Genomic DNA, 16,745 nt, shown 5'->3' with positions numbered 1-16,745 from the left:
ATTCAGCAAGGATAAAATTAAAGAAAAAAATCTGAAAAAAAACATTGATAATAATATGAAGTGCACCAAATCAGTATATTAGAATGATTTCTGAAGGATTATGTAACAGAAGACTGAAGTAATGGCTGATGAAAATTTGACTTTGCCAACACAGAAATAAATTTCATTTTAAAATATATTAAAATTGAAAACTGATATTTTAAATTGTAATAATATTTCACAATATTACTGCTTTTGCTGTGTTTTTGTTCCAAAAAATGCAGCTTTTGTGAGCGTAAGACACATTTAAAAAGTTCACAACTTTTGAATGGGGTGTAGGCACTATGTTTAACTTGAAGAAAGAAATTGAAGGAATATTTACCAGCAAAATTAATTATCAGAATTTATTTACCAAAAAAACAAAAAAGAAAATACACAACGCAGTATTTATGGAAAAATAAATAAATAAATAAAAATGATTTAATTTTTACAATAAAATCTGTTAATTAGAGATGCTTTTGATTTATTACAGTTTAATAAAACCGTAAAAATAGAATCCAGAAGCCTTATGAAAAACAAAGAATTTGGTAAAAAAAAAAAAAAATTTAGCCCTGTTTGGATAGACTAGTTTTACAGGGGGTAGTTAGAGAAATATTTTACAAAGTTTTACAAACGTACTTCACAATTTTAATCCAAATCTGCCACGTCTGTGTTTTTTTTTCACATAACCTCTGTAATTCCAGAGCAAATTTCCTACTATTTTTTGGCAAATTATTTTTTTCACAAGTTTCCTTGTGTTTTGGCCAACACGAACTACCAGACGCTCTCACCGTGTGCATTTATGATATGTTTGCCTGTATTGTATTGTAAAAATACAATAGATTAAGAAATAATAATAAATAAATAATAATAAAATTTTATAGGGCCTCATGTAGGTAAGCGTGTATATGTGGGCATGATGAGGACAGTGACCTGCAACCTGAGAGGTGTTGCTTTGCAGGAAACTCTATGGAATGTGTGAGCTCCCATGTTGCATCATGACTAAAGGTTTGGACTGATCACGTGCACACTGATGTTTTTCAGCTCTCTTTCTCACTTACTCATCAAACTAAAGTGTGACTTTCACTCTCAGTGGGTTGTAGCGTTATCACGCAATCAGGTGCCTTGTTCTTTTGTTCACAAGAGTGTATTTGACTGTGTGTGTGACTTTAATGCAAGGTGCAGGGCTTAAAGTATTTTGTGTTTGTTTGAATTAGCAGCAGGTATTTTCTCTTTGTCTGTCCATCTGTCTTGCTCTCTCTCACCTCATTCTGCCTCTATCCCCACTGCGACGAGTGAACGATGAAGCCGACTGCATATGCAGCGCTGCTGATGAATTATTGAACAGTGGAAAGTGGACGTGATGGAGTCTTGCACACAGTGCATACAGAGGAGCCACTGTGTGAAAGGATGACTGATGTCAAGAAAAAAGAGCAAGAGTTAACAGGCTTCTTTATGTCAACGCACAAACGTTAACATGCATGCTTTATTTGCTCACTTGCAGAAATGTTTGCAAATGTACTTTGCCTGTAGCAGACAGTATAATGCAAATAATCCTATTCTGTTTACAGCTTTTTTAGATCAGCACACAGGGAAATGTCCATACTATCTGACAGTTATCACTGAAGTAGATGTCTTGTGATATCATATGTCTCTGTGACAGCCAAAAAAATCTTACCACAGCCCGCACAAGCCAATTAGCAGTCTTGGCTTGAGTTTGGGCTGGAAATCCCTGTTCTTTTGAGTAGTTTCACACCACAGAGAGTTTAAAAACATAGTACATTTACCTGAGAAAAAAACACATGAGGCCATCAGGCAGCTTGTTTTAAATTTATAGGAAACAATCAGTGTACTAAACACAAGACTAACACAATATACCATTTTAAGTTTGTGGTCAGTATATATATACATATATACATATATATGTGTATATGTGTATATATATATATATATATGTGTGTATATTTATTTATTTATTTATTTATTTATTTATTTATTTATTTGTGACCCTGGACCACAAAAGTCGCTGGGGTATATTTGTAGCAATAGCCAAAAATACATTGTATGGGTCAAAATTCTTCTATGCCAAAAATCATTAGGAAATTAAGTAAAGATCATGTTCCATGAAGATATTTTGTAAATTTCCTACTGTAAATATATCAAAACTTAATTTTTGATTAGTAATATACATTGCAAAGAACTTAATTTGGACAACTTTAAAGGCGATTTTCCCCATATTTTGTTTTTTTTGCACCTTCAGATTCCATATACTGAAATAGTTGTATCTTGGCCAAATATTGTTCTATCCTAACAAACCATACATTGATGGAAAGCTTATTTATTCAGCTTTCAGATGATGTATAAAGCTTAATTTCGGAAAATTGACACTTATGACTGGTTTTGTGGTCCAGGGTCACATATATAAAAAATAACTTTTTTTCAGAAAGGATGCATTAAATTGATCAAAAGATTTATATTTGAAATAAATGTTCTTTTGAACTCCACTTTTATTTAAAACTTACATAATGTAACAGCTATTTATTAAAAGTTTAACAAAAAAATGTAAGGAACTATGAAATAAGTTTTTTTTTTTTTTTCTTAAATCAGGTTTTATTTTGACCAAATTCAGTGTTTTCCAATAATTCAATTTTAATGTTTTCATTAAATTTTAATAATCAAAAGCATCTCAAATGAATTGCTTTTATTAAAAAATATATTATCATTTTATTTATTTATTTATTTTTAGAAATACTTGTGTATTTACATATTTCTGGTAAATAATTTCTTCTGGTAAATATTCCTTAAAAATAATGTTTAAATAACACTTTTATTATTAGTAGTATTACCATCATTACATTAATTCAAACCAAACTTTTATTTTGACGGGCTGTGAAGATCTTTAAGTTTCTGTTTGTATATGATATGACGGTAGCTTTTCTCAAAAGAAACGGTAAAATGCTCATGAAATGACTCTCTGAGCTTGTTCATGTGTTTACATACTCACATATTGAAAACAGCGCGCATCATTTTCTGTGCATTTTTGAGGCTTAATATTCACAGACACTAGTTCATATTGCATTTTGATTTAAGTGTGCGGACCTACTTTTGACTTATTTATCCAAAATTCCATGACATACCACGTTATACAATAAATTCCATTTTTATGACTGGATTCCACGATTCCGTCTGCGTTTTCATAGGGCCCTAGTGGTAGTTAGGGCTGCACGATTATGACAAAAATCATAATTGTCGATTATTCCCTTGAAATTGTAATTGTGATTATTAATTACGATTATCACAATTTACAATGAATGATGCTTTGAATAGCTTTATACCATTGTTTGAAGCAGCTGCATGCCACATTTTTATATATAGTTTCTTCTTTAAATAAAAAAAGTAAAAATTAAAAAATTAAAACAATGAGAAAAAAAACCTTAAGATAACCTGTAGGAAAAATACACACACTTTTTCTCTCTCTCTCACACACACACACATACACACACACCCACACATCTTAAAAAAACAGAATAATGCAAGTGGCATTTTTTTTTTTGTAATTGTGCCTTTGAACAATTACATCATTTTGGCATCTGTAATTGTAATCATGATTAGAACTTCAATTAATTGTGCAGCCCTAGTGGTAGTATATACTACCAGACAAATTTTGGACACACTTACTCATTCTTTACTATTATTGCTTTCTACTTTTTAGAATAATAGTAAAGTGATTTTACACTTTAAAATATGAATTACATATGAATTCTGAATTATGCAAAATTCGTAGGTTTATACAAAAAAGTATAAACTTTAAACAGAGCTTGTGAGCTTTTAAAGATCATAAGAAACACTTAACTGGTGCTACAGTATATAAAGGATACATTCTTTTGAAAATTTCTACTTAGATTTTTGCAGTAAAGGCTTGTATTTTTTTCAGAAGTTAAAACCATCCTCATTGAATGGTTGATGCAGAAAAGAGAACAAAGCTGAACCCTACTCTCATTTTTGGAGTGCTTCTCGTTTTCGCGGCTAAAAACAGTTTACTCGACCAGCGGTTACAGGAACATCAATAGTCGAGCTCACAATAGGAAGCTACTGCTTAGGTATTGTGTGTTTGTGTGCGAGCATGAGCATGTGTTCAGTTGACACAGAGACAAGCCCGAACATAACGTTCAGCTGTCGTCACTTAAACAGCCTCCTGGGAGGAGAGGCACACAAAACATGGGAAAAATGTAAAAAATGCCTCCTTAGAACTCCCCGTCTCCTACAAGCTGATACCATGTTCAGATTAGCATACAAAAATAGCCTGTGGAAATGGAAAAGTTTGCAGTTAATTGACCATAATTATCAACTCCAAATGAAAGGTCGCTAATGTTGACATGAAGTCAGTGTTTTGACCGTACACACAAGGGTGGACCTCTTTTTTTTATTTTATTTTTCAGGAGAGACAGAAGAGTTCATCTGTTTGGTTGTGTTATGAGCCTAAGCCCTCATTTAGCATAGCTTTCAAAACAAATGCTCTTTATGCGTGTCGATCCCTCAATCAAAGCTGAAGTCAGTGATGTTTTTTATAATGTTTGTGTACAATTTATAATGTTTGAGGTTCCTCATAAGAGAAACTGGTTTCAGACAGGCTTCCAGAGCACAATAACATGACGTCTAATGATCTAAAATGAATTCAAGTAAACTTACAAAAACTACAATGTTAAAAAAAATTGCATCAAAAGTTACAAATATTGACATTTCTAAATAAAACTGCTTCAACAAAAGCCACATTTATTCATTTCCACCATCCATCAAACCCAAAGCACAGGATTCTGTGAAATTATAAGATGTCAAGGAGACATCTGTCCTATCAAATAGAATCCAAAGAGTTTAGGGCATTTTAGTAGACAGGTTGTCGTAGATATTGAATATGAATGTGTCTTGATGTCTTCCCACCTCCTAATACAGATTTTTTTTTAAATCTGATGCAGTAATGACCTTTCTTATGTATATATTTTCTCTCTTTTTGTGTTTAGTCATACTTCGTCACTGACTATGACCCTACGATTGAAGACTCCTACACAAAGCAGTGTGTGATTGACGAGAGGCCCGCACGGCTGGACAGTAAGTGTGCCTCTGATGGATGAAGGAGTCTGATTGTCAAACAAATCACACGGAATGCAGGGAAACAAAATACTGCTAACCGGCAGCAAAGATGAAGCACTTTATGATTCGATAATACATCATAGAGATCAGATGAATTACAGGGGAACTGGTGCATTTTGTTATTGTTCTGTGCATACTTGTACAGGCGGGGTTATAACAAATGTACCGTAATAACATTTTAGACAAAAGCATCTACTAAATGACTACCTACTCCAGTATACATGACTTAAAGACATAGTTTACCAAAAATGAAACTTCTGTCATTATTTACTCGCCCTCATATTTTCCGAAACTGTATGACTTACTTCTGTGAAACACAGTAGAACATATTTTTTTTAGAACAAAATGTACAGTTTTAAGACTTTTTTTTATAACTTTTGTTTTCCACAGAAGAGAGAGGAGTAAATATTGACAGAAGTTTCATTTTTGGGTTACTTTAAAGCAGTGGTTCACAACCTGGAGGATAGGACCTCAAGTTAATGAGATTTTTAGATGTGGGCGCTGCACTCAAATACAGAGACGAGAGAATGCGAGCTTGCAGAAGTAGAGTTTAGTCATAACAAATGATTGGAGAAGTCCAGCATATGTCACAAGAGAGAAGTCTGTCATTTTACTGGAAAATCGAGTTTTGACATTCTGATTAACAATTACGAGTTCAAACTAAATGTCAAAAAATTAAACATACATTGTTCAAAATAAGGTCAATAACGTTCACTGAAATAACGTTCATTGAAAAAAGGTGATTTATTATTTCATTTCGACTTGAATGTGATCTGATCTCTGAAAACACAACGGGACCCTGTGATTATAGGCTTTACTATTGTGAGTTAAAACATTGGTTCACTACCAGAATAAAAAATTCTTGATAATTTACTCAACCCCCATGTCATCCAAAATGTTAATGTCTTTCTTTCTTCAGTCGAAAAGAAATTGAGGTTTTTGAGGAAAGCATTGCAGGATTTTTCACCATATAGTGGACTTCAATGGTGGACTTCAAACGGGTTGAAAGTCCAAATTGCAGTTTCAGTGGAGCTTCAAAGGACTCTCCATGATCCCAGCTGAGGAATAAGAGTCTTAACCAGTGAAACGATCAACCATTTTCTGAAAAAAATAAAAATGTATACACTTTTTAACCACAAATACTCATCTTGCACTTTTTGCACTTTTTTCCTCCATCTTCAAAATCGTCTGACATTGTTTTACCTTTTCTGTAAAGGCCGTTTGACTTTTTTTTTGCATGTTTGCTTTGTAAACACTGGATAAAGTTCTGTAAACTTTAGTTCTGACTGCACTAGTTCCCAAGTATTTTCTCGCTAGAATGTTTATTTTTCAGCAGGAATGCAATTAATTTGCCCAAAGCAACACCGATTTTGACCAACTTTATTAAGGCTACACTTCAACCAAGACAGTTTGTAATGTAGGGTGTGCATAAATTAATGTTAAAGGATTAGTTAACTTCCAGAACAAAACCCCCTTGTCATCCAAGATGTTCGTGTCTTTCTTTCTTCAGTTGTAAAGAAATTATGTTTTTTGAGGAAAACATTTCAGGAATGTTCTCCATATAGTGGACTGCTATGGTGCTCCCAAGTTTGAACTTCCAAATTGCAGTTTAATGCAGCTTCAAAGGGCTCTAAATGATCGCAGCCGAGGAAGAAGGGTCTTATCTAGCAAAATGATTGGTTATTTTCTAAAAAAACAAATTTATATACTTTTTAATTCCAAATGCTCGTCTTGTCTAGCTCTGCGTGAACTCTGTGTATTCCGGTTCATGACAGTTAGGGTATGTTTGAAAAATTCCCATCCATTTTCATCTCCAAATTCAAAATCGCCCTATATCGCTGTTTTACCTTTTTTTGTAAAGGGCATGCAAATCTTCTTTGCATGTTCACTTTGTAAACACTGGGTCACTTCTGCAGGGATGTAGGACGATTTTAAAGTTAGAGATGAAAATGAGATCGGAATTTTTCGACATACCCTAACTGTCATGAACTGGAATACACAGTTCACGCAGAGCTAGACAAGATGAGCATTTGAGGTTGAAAAGTATATAAATTGTCAGTTTTTTAAGAAAATAACCAATCATTTTGCTAGATAAGACTCTTCTCATTTGGCTGGGATCCTTTAGACCCCTTGGAACTTCCATTTAAACTGCATTTTGGAAGTTCAAACTCGGGGGCACCATAGAAATCCACTATATTGAGAGAAATCCTAAAATGTTTTCCTCAAAAAACGTAATTTCTTTATGACTGAAGAAAGAAAGACAGACATGAACATCTTGGATGACAAAGGAGTAAATTATCTGTACATTTTTGTTCCGGAAGTATACTTCTCCTTTAATGTTAATAAAAGACCAACTGCTATAAACCGCATGTTGAAAATAGACTAGCACTTAAAGGAGAAGTCCACATCCAAAACAAAGATTCACATATAATGTACTCACCCCATTGTCATCCAAGATGTTCATGTCTTTCTTTCTTCATTCGTAAAGAAATGATGTTTTTTGAGGAAAACATTTCAGCATTTTACTCAGCATATAATGGACTGATATGGTGCCCTGATTTTGAACTTCCAAAATGCAGTTTAAATGCGACTTCAAATGATCCCAGCATTTTTATGAAAATAACCGATCGTTACGTTAGATAAGACCCTCCTTTCTCGGCTGGGATCGTTTACAACCGCATTTGGGATGATTTGAAGCCACGTTTAACCTGCATTTTGGAGATTCAAAATCGGGGCACCATAGCAGTCCATTATATGGAGAAAATGCTGAAATGTTTTCTTCAAAAAACATAATTTCTTTACGACTGAAGAAAGAAAGACATGAACATCTTTGATGACAAGAGGGTGAGTACATTACATGTGAATCTTTGTTTTGAAAGTAGACTTCTTCTTTAACCATGAACACAAAAGCCACAGGACACAAATGGCTTTTAATTGGTTTATTTTGTTAGCAAACATATAACTCTAATTATGAAGTTTTTCCATCAATCAATTTCTTACTTTCACATTTAAAATATTTCATGATGTTTAAATTATACCTACTTGTGGTCAGTCTGCACAAGATGAACATGCTTGTTTGCTTTGCAGCCGCTTTATCAGGATATTTTCATTCTGGAATTGAACTAATCCTTTAAAGAAGGCAGCTGACTTCTGTTACTTGATCATACAGAAATGATTCAGTCTGCTGTTTGAGTCACACCTGTTAGTATATGCACGTCAATCATAAACGTTGCCATAGATACTCCTGCTAGGCCTATAATTTAAGAAATCTGAATATAATAGAAAGTCATTTAGCTAATTCAAACACAGTTGTAATCAAACCCATAATGCTGATGTGACAGAAGTGAGCGCACAGCTGCATGTGCAGTCTGTCTGTAGGTGACTAACATGGCTGTTCTGTGTTTGTTAGTCCTGGATACAGCAGGACAGGAAGAGTTTGGAGCCATGAGAGAACAATACATGAGGACAGGGGAGGGCTTCCTCCTCGTCTTTTCTGTCACTGACCGGGGAAGGTGAGCAACGTTCCACTCACGTTTTCTCTCAACTTTCTCTCTTTCTTCCCCTTTCCCCTACATTGTCTGTCTCAGTTTCACTTTCATTCTGTTTCTGTCTTTCCATTTTTATTAAAGTCCCTCCTACCTGCACTCATTTACATTTTCTGTAACTGTAAAATTAGAAGCATGCTAATTCACACCCCAGGTTTTGTCACAGTAAAACCTAACATATGCAAATAAACACATCTCACACACATTGCAGTGTATGTTCTCGAGGAATGCGGTGTGTGATCAGCCGGTTTGTGCCCTCTTAGGCTCCTTCCCACTTTGTGTTTATGCTGTAAACAGTCTTTCCTTCCTTCGTTTACATTACACCGCTCGGAGGCGATGGCACAGGACACTCTGAATATACTCTCTCGCAGTCTCTCCAGAGACCATGACAAGCATTTCCTCCTCCTGGATGACATTTAGACAACTCAAACTGTTAGAATCAACAGAGACCTCATATCAGTGGCCTTCTCTCCCCAGCTCACACACACTGTTCTCCATATGCTGGCTTTTAGCTGTCTTACAGTGTTAATGGAAAGTTTATAGCAATGGCATGAGAACCGAGTGACCTCATGTCATCCTGTGTACTGTAATGCATGACTGTGGCCCAAAACAGAGAGATAGCTGCTCATCAGCTGGAAGGGTGGGCTTGCATTCCTTTTAGGTTTTGTGGAGAGGAGGAGCCCTGCTTTGTGGGTGTATGCGTGTGCTTTCATTTCATCATTTCTGAAAACGTCCTCACTAGGGATGCATGATATATTGGGACCATATGGGTTATCGGCCTATTGTAAAGAGTTTTTTTTTTTTTTTTAATTAGTTCCCCTCAAGTTGACACACCAGGTGTCTTACCAAAAAAAAAAACCCACTAGTGTAGTTAATTTATAGTATTTTCCACAAAGTTTGACAATGAGAAAATGCCTTTTTGATTTAACTTTGAACAGTATATTTAATTTTATTTAGTTTCATATTTTGCAACCTTTTGACTGAAAATTCCATTTCTTTCAGTTAAATAAATTAATTTTTTATAATAAATACAATTATCATGTTAAGACCTCATATATATATATATATATATATGTATGTATGTGTGTGTGTGTGTGTGTGTGTGTGTGTGTGTGTGTGTATATATGTATGTGTGTGTGTTTTAAACCACAACCTACTATATAACTTTTATAAGATTTTTTTTTAAAGAAATCAGTTCTTCTATTCAGTAAGAATGCATTATATTTATTAAAAATGATAATAAATATATTACAACTTTTACATTGTTGCAAAAAATATATTAAAAATTAAAAAAAAAAAATTAGAGTTGTTCTTTTGAACTTTTTATTTATCAACTGATCCTGAAGAAAATGCATAATGGTTTCCACAAAATATATTTATGAGCATAGCTGTTTTTTTACATTGACAATAAAAAATATTTTTTTTGAACAGCAAATCAGTATTTTATTTTATTTTATTTTATTTTATTTTATTTTATTTTATTTTATTTTATTTTATTTTATTTTATTTTATTTTATTTTATTCTATTCTATTCTATTCTATTCTATTCTACCCCAAAATTAAAATTGTCTATCATCATTTGTGACCCTGGACCACAAAACCAGTTGTACGGGTTCAATTTTTTTGAAATTGAGATTTGAAAATTATTTAAACGCTGAATAAATAAGCTTTCCACTGATGTATGTTTGTTAGTATAGGACAATAAAATCTAAAAATATTGAGAATAAATCTAAATATTGATAACATTGCCCAAATGAAGTTCTTAGCAACGCATATTACTAATATTTACTCATATTTACTATATGTACTTTAGGAAATGTACAAAATATCTTCATGAAACATGATCTTTACTTAATATCCTAATGATTTTTGGCGATAATTTTGACCCATACAGTGTATTTTTGCTTATTGCTACAAATATACCTGTGCTACTTAAGACTGTGGTTTTGTGGTCCAGGGTCACATTTATCATTTTCTGACATTTAGAGCTACATGTGGGTAAGTAAATGATGACATTTTCATCTTTGTATTTACATGTGTTTGTCTGAGAGAGAAAATGCATTGCTTGTTGTTTTCCTCAGCTTTGAAGAGATCTACAAGTTTCAACGACAGATCTTGAGAGTGAAGGACCGGGATGAATTTCCCATGATTCTAGTGGGTAACAAAGCTGATCTTGAGCAACAGAGACAAGTGAGTGGCATGAATCACTTAGAGTACTGTAATTTCAGAGCGCTACACTGAATCGGTATTGATATGAGCATTTTAATACTCTTTGTCTGCGCTGCAATCATAGCATGACTTGGCAGTCTATTGTATCCATAGCAGAGATTCTATCTACACAGTTTCTGTTGTAAAATGACACATGTATTTACTATACACATATATACAGAACTCAAAAGCAGGATGTAACGGTAATTAAATGTGGATGAAATTCAGTCCTGAAAATCAATGAGCTGAAAGGATGAAAAATATTACAGAGTGGCTGTGTGTGTCTGTGAGGGAGAGAGATGGTAATAAAAGACATGGGGTTATTGAGTGCATAAAAAGACAATTAGATTGTGTTACACTGCCACCTAGTGTCAGAACAGAGAACGGCACCCTTTCTAATTAACTGCATCAATTGTCTTTACCTTATGAAAGACACCTCATAAGACATAACAATCAATATACAAAAGAAAGCAAAAGTTGTGATAGGAAAAAATGAAGTCAAAGCTGGATTTTAATTGAGGAATGGTTTCTTTTTCAGGTGACCCAGGAGGAGGGTCAGCAGCTCGCCCGACAACTCAAAGTCACATACATGGAGGCCTCAGCTAAGATCCGTATGAATGTAGACCAGGCTTTCCACGAGCTGGTCCGAGTCATAAGGTGTGTGTGTGTGTGTCTGTGTCTGTGTCTGTTTGTGTTGTCATACAGTGCTGTTGTACCACCAGATGGTGGCAGCAGACAAACAGCAGGTTGGGTTTGGAATGGAACACTTGAATACTTGCATACTACATACTGTTTTTGAAAAAAGTATGTAAATCATTAAGAACTGATAAACATTTCAAACAGTAGTACAATACAATGTTGTCATTATGTTTTCATCATGCTGCGTATTTGTTACCCTGGATGACAAAACCAATCATAAGGATCAATTTTTTTCATCTGAAGGTTGAATAAATAAGCATTCCATTAATGTATGGTTTGTAAGGACAATATTTGGTCGAGATACAACTATTTGAAAATCTGGAATGTGAGGGTGCAGAAAATCAAAGTACTGAGAAAATCGCCTTTAAAGTTGTCCAAATGAAGTTCTTAGCAATGCATATTACTAATCAAAAATTAAGTTTTGATATATTTACAGTAGGAAATGTATAAAATATCCTCATGGAGCATTATCTTTACTTAATATCCTAATGATTTTTGACATAAAAGAAAAATCAGTAATTTTGACCCATATAGTGTGTTTTGGCTATTGCTACAAATATACCCATGCTGCTTAAGACTGGTTTTGTGGTCCAGGGTCACATTTAATAAAGCAATTGGTGTCTACTTTATCCAGGTTTATGGGTAAAAATGTCTTGCATTGTGGGATACAATGCATCTGACCTTTCCCATTTGAAACAAAAACATAGCCATACTGAACAGATTAACAGTGTGTGCAGCTGAATTGTTTCAGTTCAGTGTTATTTTAATATTATTTATAAACTGTTATAGTGTTAAATTAGCTTAAAATTAGTACTTAAAGTGCAGTCAAATGATTAATTGCGATTAATCGCATCCAAAATAAGTGTTTTTTTTTTTTTAACGTAATATGTGTGTGTACTGTGTATATATCAAAACACACTTAGTATATATTTTGAAAATATTTACATGTATTTACATGTATATATTTATATTCATATTCATATAATTAATATTATATATAAATATTTTTAATTCATAAACATAACATTTTTCTTAAATATATACATGCATGTGTGTATTTATACATAATAAATATACACAGTATACACACATATAGTATGTAAACAAAAACATTTATTTTGGATGCAATTAATCGTGATTAATCCTTCGACAGCTCTAATTTTAATTTAGGTTTTAGTAATTTTGTTGTGTGCTTTTGTCCATCAATATTTAGCTTTAAATGGATAGTTCACCCAAAAATGAAAATTCTGCCAATAATTTCTCATCCTCATGTCATTCCAAACGTCGTAAGACGTTCATCTTCGGAACACAAATTAAGATATTTTTGATGAAATCCGAGAGCTTTCTGACCCTGCATACGCAGCAACGCAACTGACACGTTTAGGCGCAGAAAAAGTATTGCCGTAGCTTCATAAAATTACGGATGAACCACTGATGTCACATGAACTATTTCAGCATTGTCTTTACTACCTTTCTGGGTCTTTAATGTGTCAGTTGTGTTGCTGTCTATGCAGAAAAGCTCTCGGATTTCATAAAAAATATCTTCATTTGTGTTCCAAAGATGAATGAAGGTCTTACAAGTTTACAAAATAACTAAATAAACTGAAATAAATTCATTTGGAAGCCAGATGTCATTAATGGCATGTAATGCAGATCTTAATTTGAGCTCAGAGATTGCACCACGTTTTGACTGGTTGTCACATCCTCTCACAGGAAGTTCCAGGAGCAAGAGTGCCCACCCTCGCCGGAGCCCACACGCAAAGAGAAGGATAAGAGCGGCTGCCATTGTGTGATTGTCTAATTGGCTTCTCACTGCCGCCACTCACCCAGCTGCTGTCACCGGTCCCTGCCCCCCACCCTGCCTTTTGACATCACGTCCTGTGCGGATGAACTCGCTGCCTTTCTACATGTGCATGTCTTCAAAACAGCAGTCTCTCTCATAGCCTTATCGGGGGCGTTTGTGCCTCTAGGACTTCACTACTAGAAGAACCAAACTGACAAAATCTTGATCGAACTCACCATTCTACCTTCAACTAGAGTACTGACATCAGTGTGACCTAGAATATGGTAATCGTGCCCCAACACTAAACATCGCTTCTTACAAATTTGCTATAAAACACACACACACACACGCACACACACAATTCCTTTTTTTGTATTTTGAAGGATTTTTTTTCTCTTGCCTTGTGACATTTGTACTTTTGCTGAGATGGGAAGACTAAACGAAACACCATTGGGATTGCAGACGACTTTTAGTAGAGTGAGATGATGTTATGAAGCTTTGTGTGTGTGTGTCGTGCCATATCTGTTTTTACTTCCATATGCTAAGCAGCGATTGTACATAAGTGAAGATTCGTGTGAGTTGAGACCACCTTTATAATGACGAAACTCAGTCGCAGAGTACCGTGTGTGAGGTTGACCAGCTTGTTTTGACATGCATTAAAACAATAATGTACTCGCAGATATGTACATAGATAGCCTCTAACATTATGCCAATTTTGTCAGCAGTGAAGTCAGTTTCCCAACTTATTGTTTGGTCAAGATGTCTTTTGTTTGCATTGTAAGGCTTCTTGGCATGTATGGATTTGATTCTTTTAAAGGGATAGTTCACCTGAAAATGACAAATCATTTACTCACTCTAATCTGTTCCAAATCAAAACGTCTTGTCTGTGGAACACAAAACGTTTTTTATTTTTTATTATTTATACTGATTTCCATATTTTCTGATCTGTATGACCCACTTGAGTTGCGTTAAAGCGAGAGAAACAAGAAAAGTTTTGAGGTCTCCCTGCAGTTTTCCACAAAAATAAATAAGCAAATTAAGACAACTATAAATATTGGTAATTTTATTGTTATACTGTAAAATTAAATCTATTATAATTATTAATTACTCTGTCAGTTTTATATATAGTATTATATGTCTTTATTAATTTTATTGTTTATAATTTTAATAATAAAATAAAAATAATATTTTAAATTATTATTATTATTATTATTATTATTATACACTACCAGTCAAAAGATTCATGTTTTTTTAAAGAAGTCTCTTCTGCTCACCAAGCCTACATTTATTTGATCCAAAGTACAGCAAGAACGGTACAATTCTGAAATATTTTTACTATTTAAAACAACTGTTTTCTATTTGAATATATTTTAAAATGTAATTTATTCCTGTGATTTCAAAGCTGAATTTTTAGCATCATTACTCCAGTCACATGGTCCTTCAGAAATCATTTTAATATTCTGATTTGCTGCCCAAAAAACAATTTTTCAAGTTTATTTGATGAATAGAAAATTCTGAAGAACAGTATTTATCAGAAATATAAATATTTTGTGACATTATAAATGTCTTTATCATCACTTTTGATCAATTTAAAGCATCTTTGCTAAATAAAAGTATTAATTTATATAATTTCTTACTTAAGTTATCAAGGTATAGTGTAAAATGTTACAAAAGCTTTTAATTTCATCTAAATGCTGATCTCCTGAAAAAATGTACCCAACTGTTTTAAATATTGATGATGATAATAATAATAATAAAATGTTTTGCAAACAGCAAATCAGCATATTAAATGATTTCTGCAGGATCATGCAACACTGAAGACTGGAGTAATGATGCTGAAAATGTAGCTTTGATTACAAAAATAAATTACATTTTAAAATATATTAAAATAGAAAACAGTTATTTTAAACAGTAAAAATATTTTAGAATTTTAATGTTTTTGCTGTACTTTGGATCAAATGAATGTGGGCTTGGTGAGCAGAAGAGACTTCTTAAAAAAAACAAAAAAAAAAAACAAATCTTACCCGTTTGAAAACTTTTGACTGGTAGTATATAGTCATACTGAATTATTTTTTTTTCCCCTTCTTTTTTGTCCTGTGCTGATCACATACTGGAATGAAAGTCGATTGCTGTTTTAAACCCCAATGCTTTTAATTATTTGGACGAAACATATTAAAACATTTTGTGTTTCACAGAAGAAAAGAAGTCATTCAGGTTTGGAAGGACAAGAGAATGTTCATCTTTGGTTGAACTTTCCCTTTACGTTCTGTGATTGTGTGAAATGTATTCTATATGTAGCCAGATTGTTCAGGCCTTCTTGACTCTAAGCTCAGATTTCTACAGACTATCTTCAGACTCAGGTTGCTCCATTTACAGTGTTTTCACAATGTTCTGACGAAGTCTGCTCATTCAGTAGTGCACAATAGGCTGTCTGTTCTCTACTAGGTACCCCACCGAGATCGATGACACAGAGAATTAGTCTCTGAAATTATTGTCTCTGTTTTCTGGCCTTGTATTTCAATTCACTTTTACACCGATTTTATTTTGTATCGGTTTGGAAACGTATTTAAGACTGAAACAGCGCGAGGACTCCGTTTCAAGGGGACAATTGAACTGCTGACATCACAGGCATCTTTTAAACATCTTTTCATGTATATGATCAGATAAAATCAAGTGTTTTTTTTTTTTTTTTTTAGATTATACAAAAGAGAGAATTCATACACCAGACATCCACATTCCCTCAAGACTGTTTTTTATTTTTAAATATGGTTTGACGTCTATGTGACATCTGGTATTTCTCATCTGACAGGTGATAATTTCCTTCCTGGCTTTATACTCCAAGGGTTCATATCACTATTGCATCATGTCACGTTTTATTTTCGTCTTCCTTTTTTTCCAGCGTGCATTTCTGTATGAGGGATACAAATAAACTATTTTAGTTTTTGTGTTTTATCATCATGTAATATAAGAAAAAAGATGGAAGTGATCTTTTGAATGGACATGATTAAATGTTTTTACTATATACTTTTATACATTATTTTCTTATCAGACTAGTTAATGAGTATTTTTATATGTTTGTAAGTGAAAAACGCTCTCGCGGCACAACTGTGTGTATATGTAAAGAGGAGTATTTAATTAATCTCGGTTTGTTTTTAACTGAAAAAGGCCAATGTATGTTGAACTGTGGTCCTTTCCTGCTTTCGGTGGACTGGAGACGATAACCCATCCAAACGGTCGTCCGCCTCATAGCCTATAACAACTTTACCAGTGATCACTGGGCCAGTGCCCTTTTGTGATGACTCAGGTTCCCAAAACCTTCTCCGTTATACCAGTTCATAGCAACG

The 16,745-nt window shown here is 33.7% G+C and overlaps 1 protein-coding gene across 1 annotated transcript in view; it reads left to right on the top strand.

Annotated features, from left to right (window-relative positions):
- The window catches only part of rras2 (RAS related 2), a 37,863-nt gene extending 23,774 nt beyond the window's left edge, over window positions 1–14,089 (top strand). Inside the window, exons 2-6 of the mRNA XM_051115716.1 lie at window positions 5,037–5,124; window positions 8,576–8,678; window positions 10,793–10,901; window positions 11,458–11,576; window positions 13,332–14,089. Coding sequence (XP_050971673.1) covers window positions 5,037–5,124; window positions 8,576–8,678; window positions 10,793–10,901; window positions 11,458–11,576; window positions 13,332–13,419 — 507 coding nt within the window. The 3' untranslated portion in view covers window positions 13,420–14,089. The remainder of the gene's footprint in view (window positions 1–5,036; window positions 5,125–8,575; window positions 8,679–10,792; window positions 10,902–11,457; window positions 11,577–13,331) is intronic.
- The last annotated feature ends 2,656 nt before the right edge of the window (window positions 14,090–16,745 follow it).

This window comes from Labeo rohita, chromosome 7 (genome assembly GCF_022985175.1).
Source record: "Labeo rohita strain BAU-BD-2019 chromosome 7, IGBB_LRoh.1.0, whole genome shotgun sequence".
In the NCBI taxonomy this organism is placed as follows: domain Eukaryota; kingdom Metazoa; phylum Chordata; class Actinopteri; order Cypriniformes; family Cyprinidae; genus Labeo; species Labeo rohita.
The sequence above is the reverse complement of the archived record's forward strand: the minus strand, read 5'-3'. Positions and strand labels throughout refer to the sequence as shown.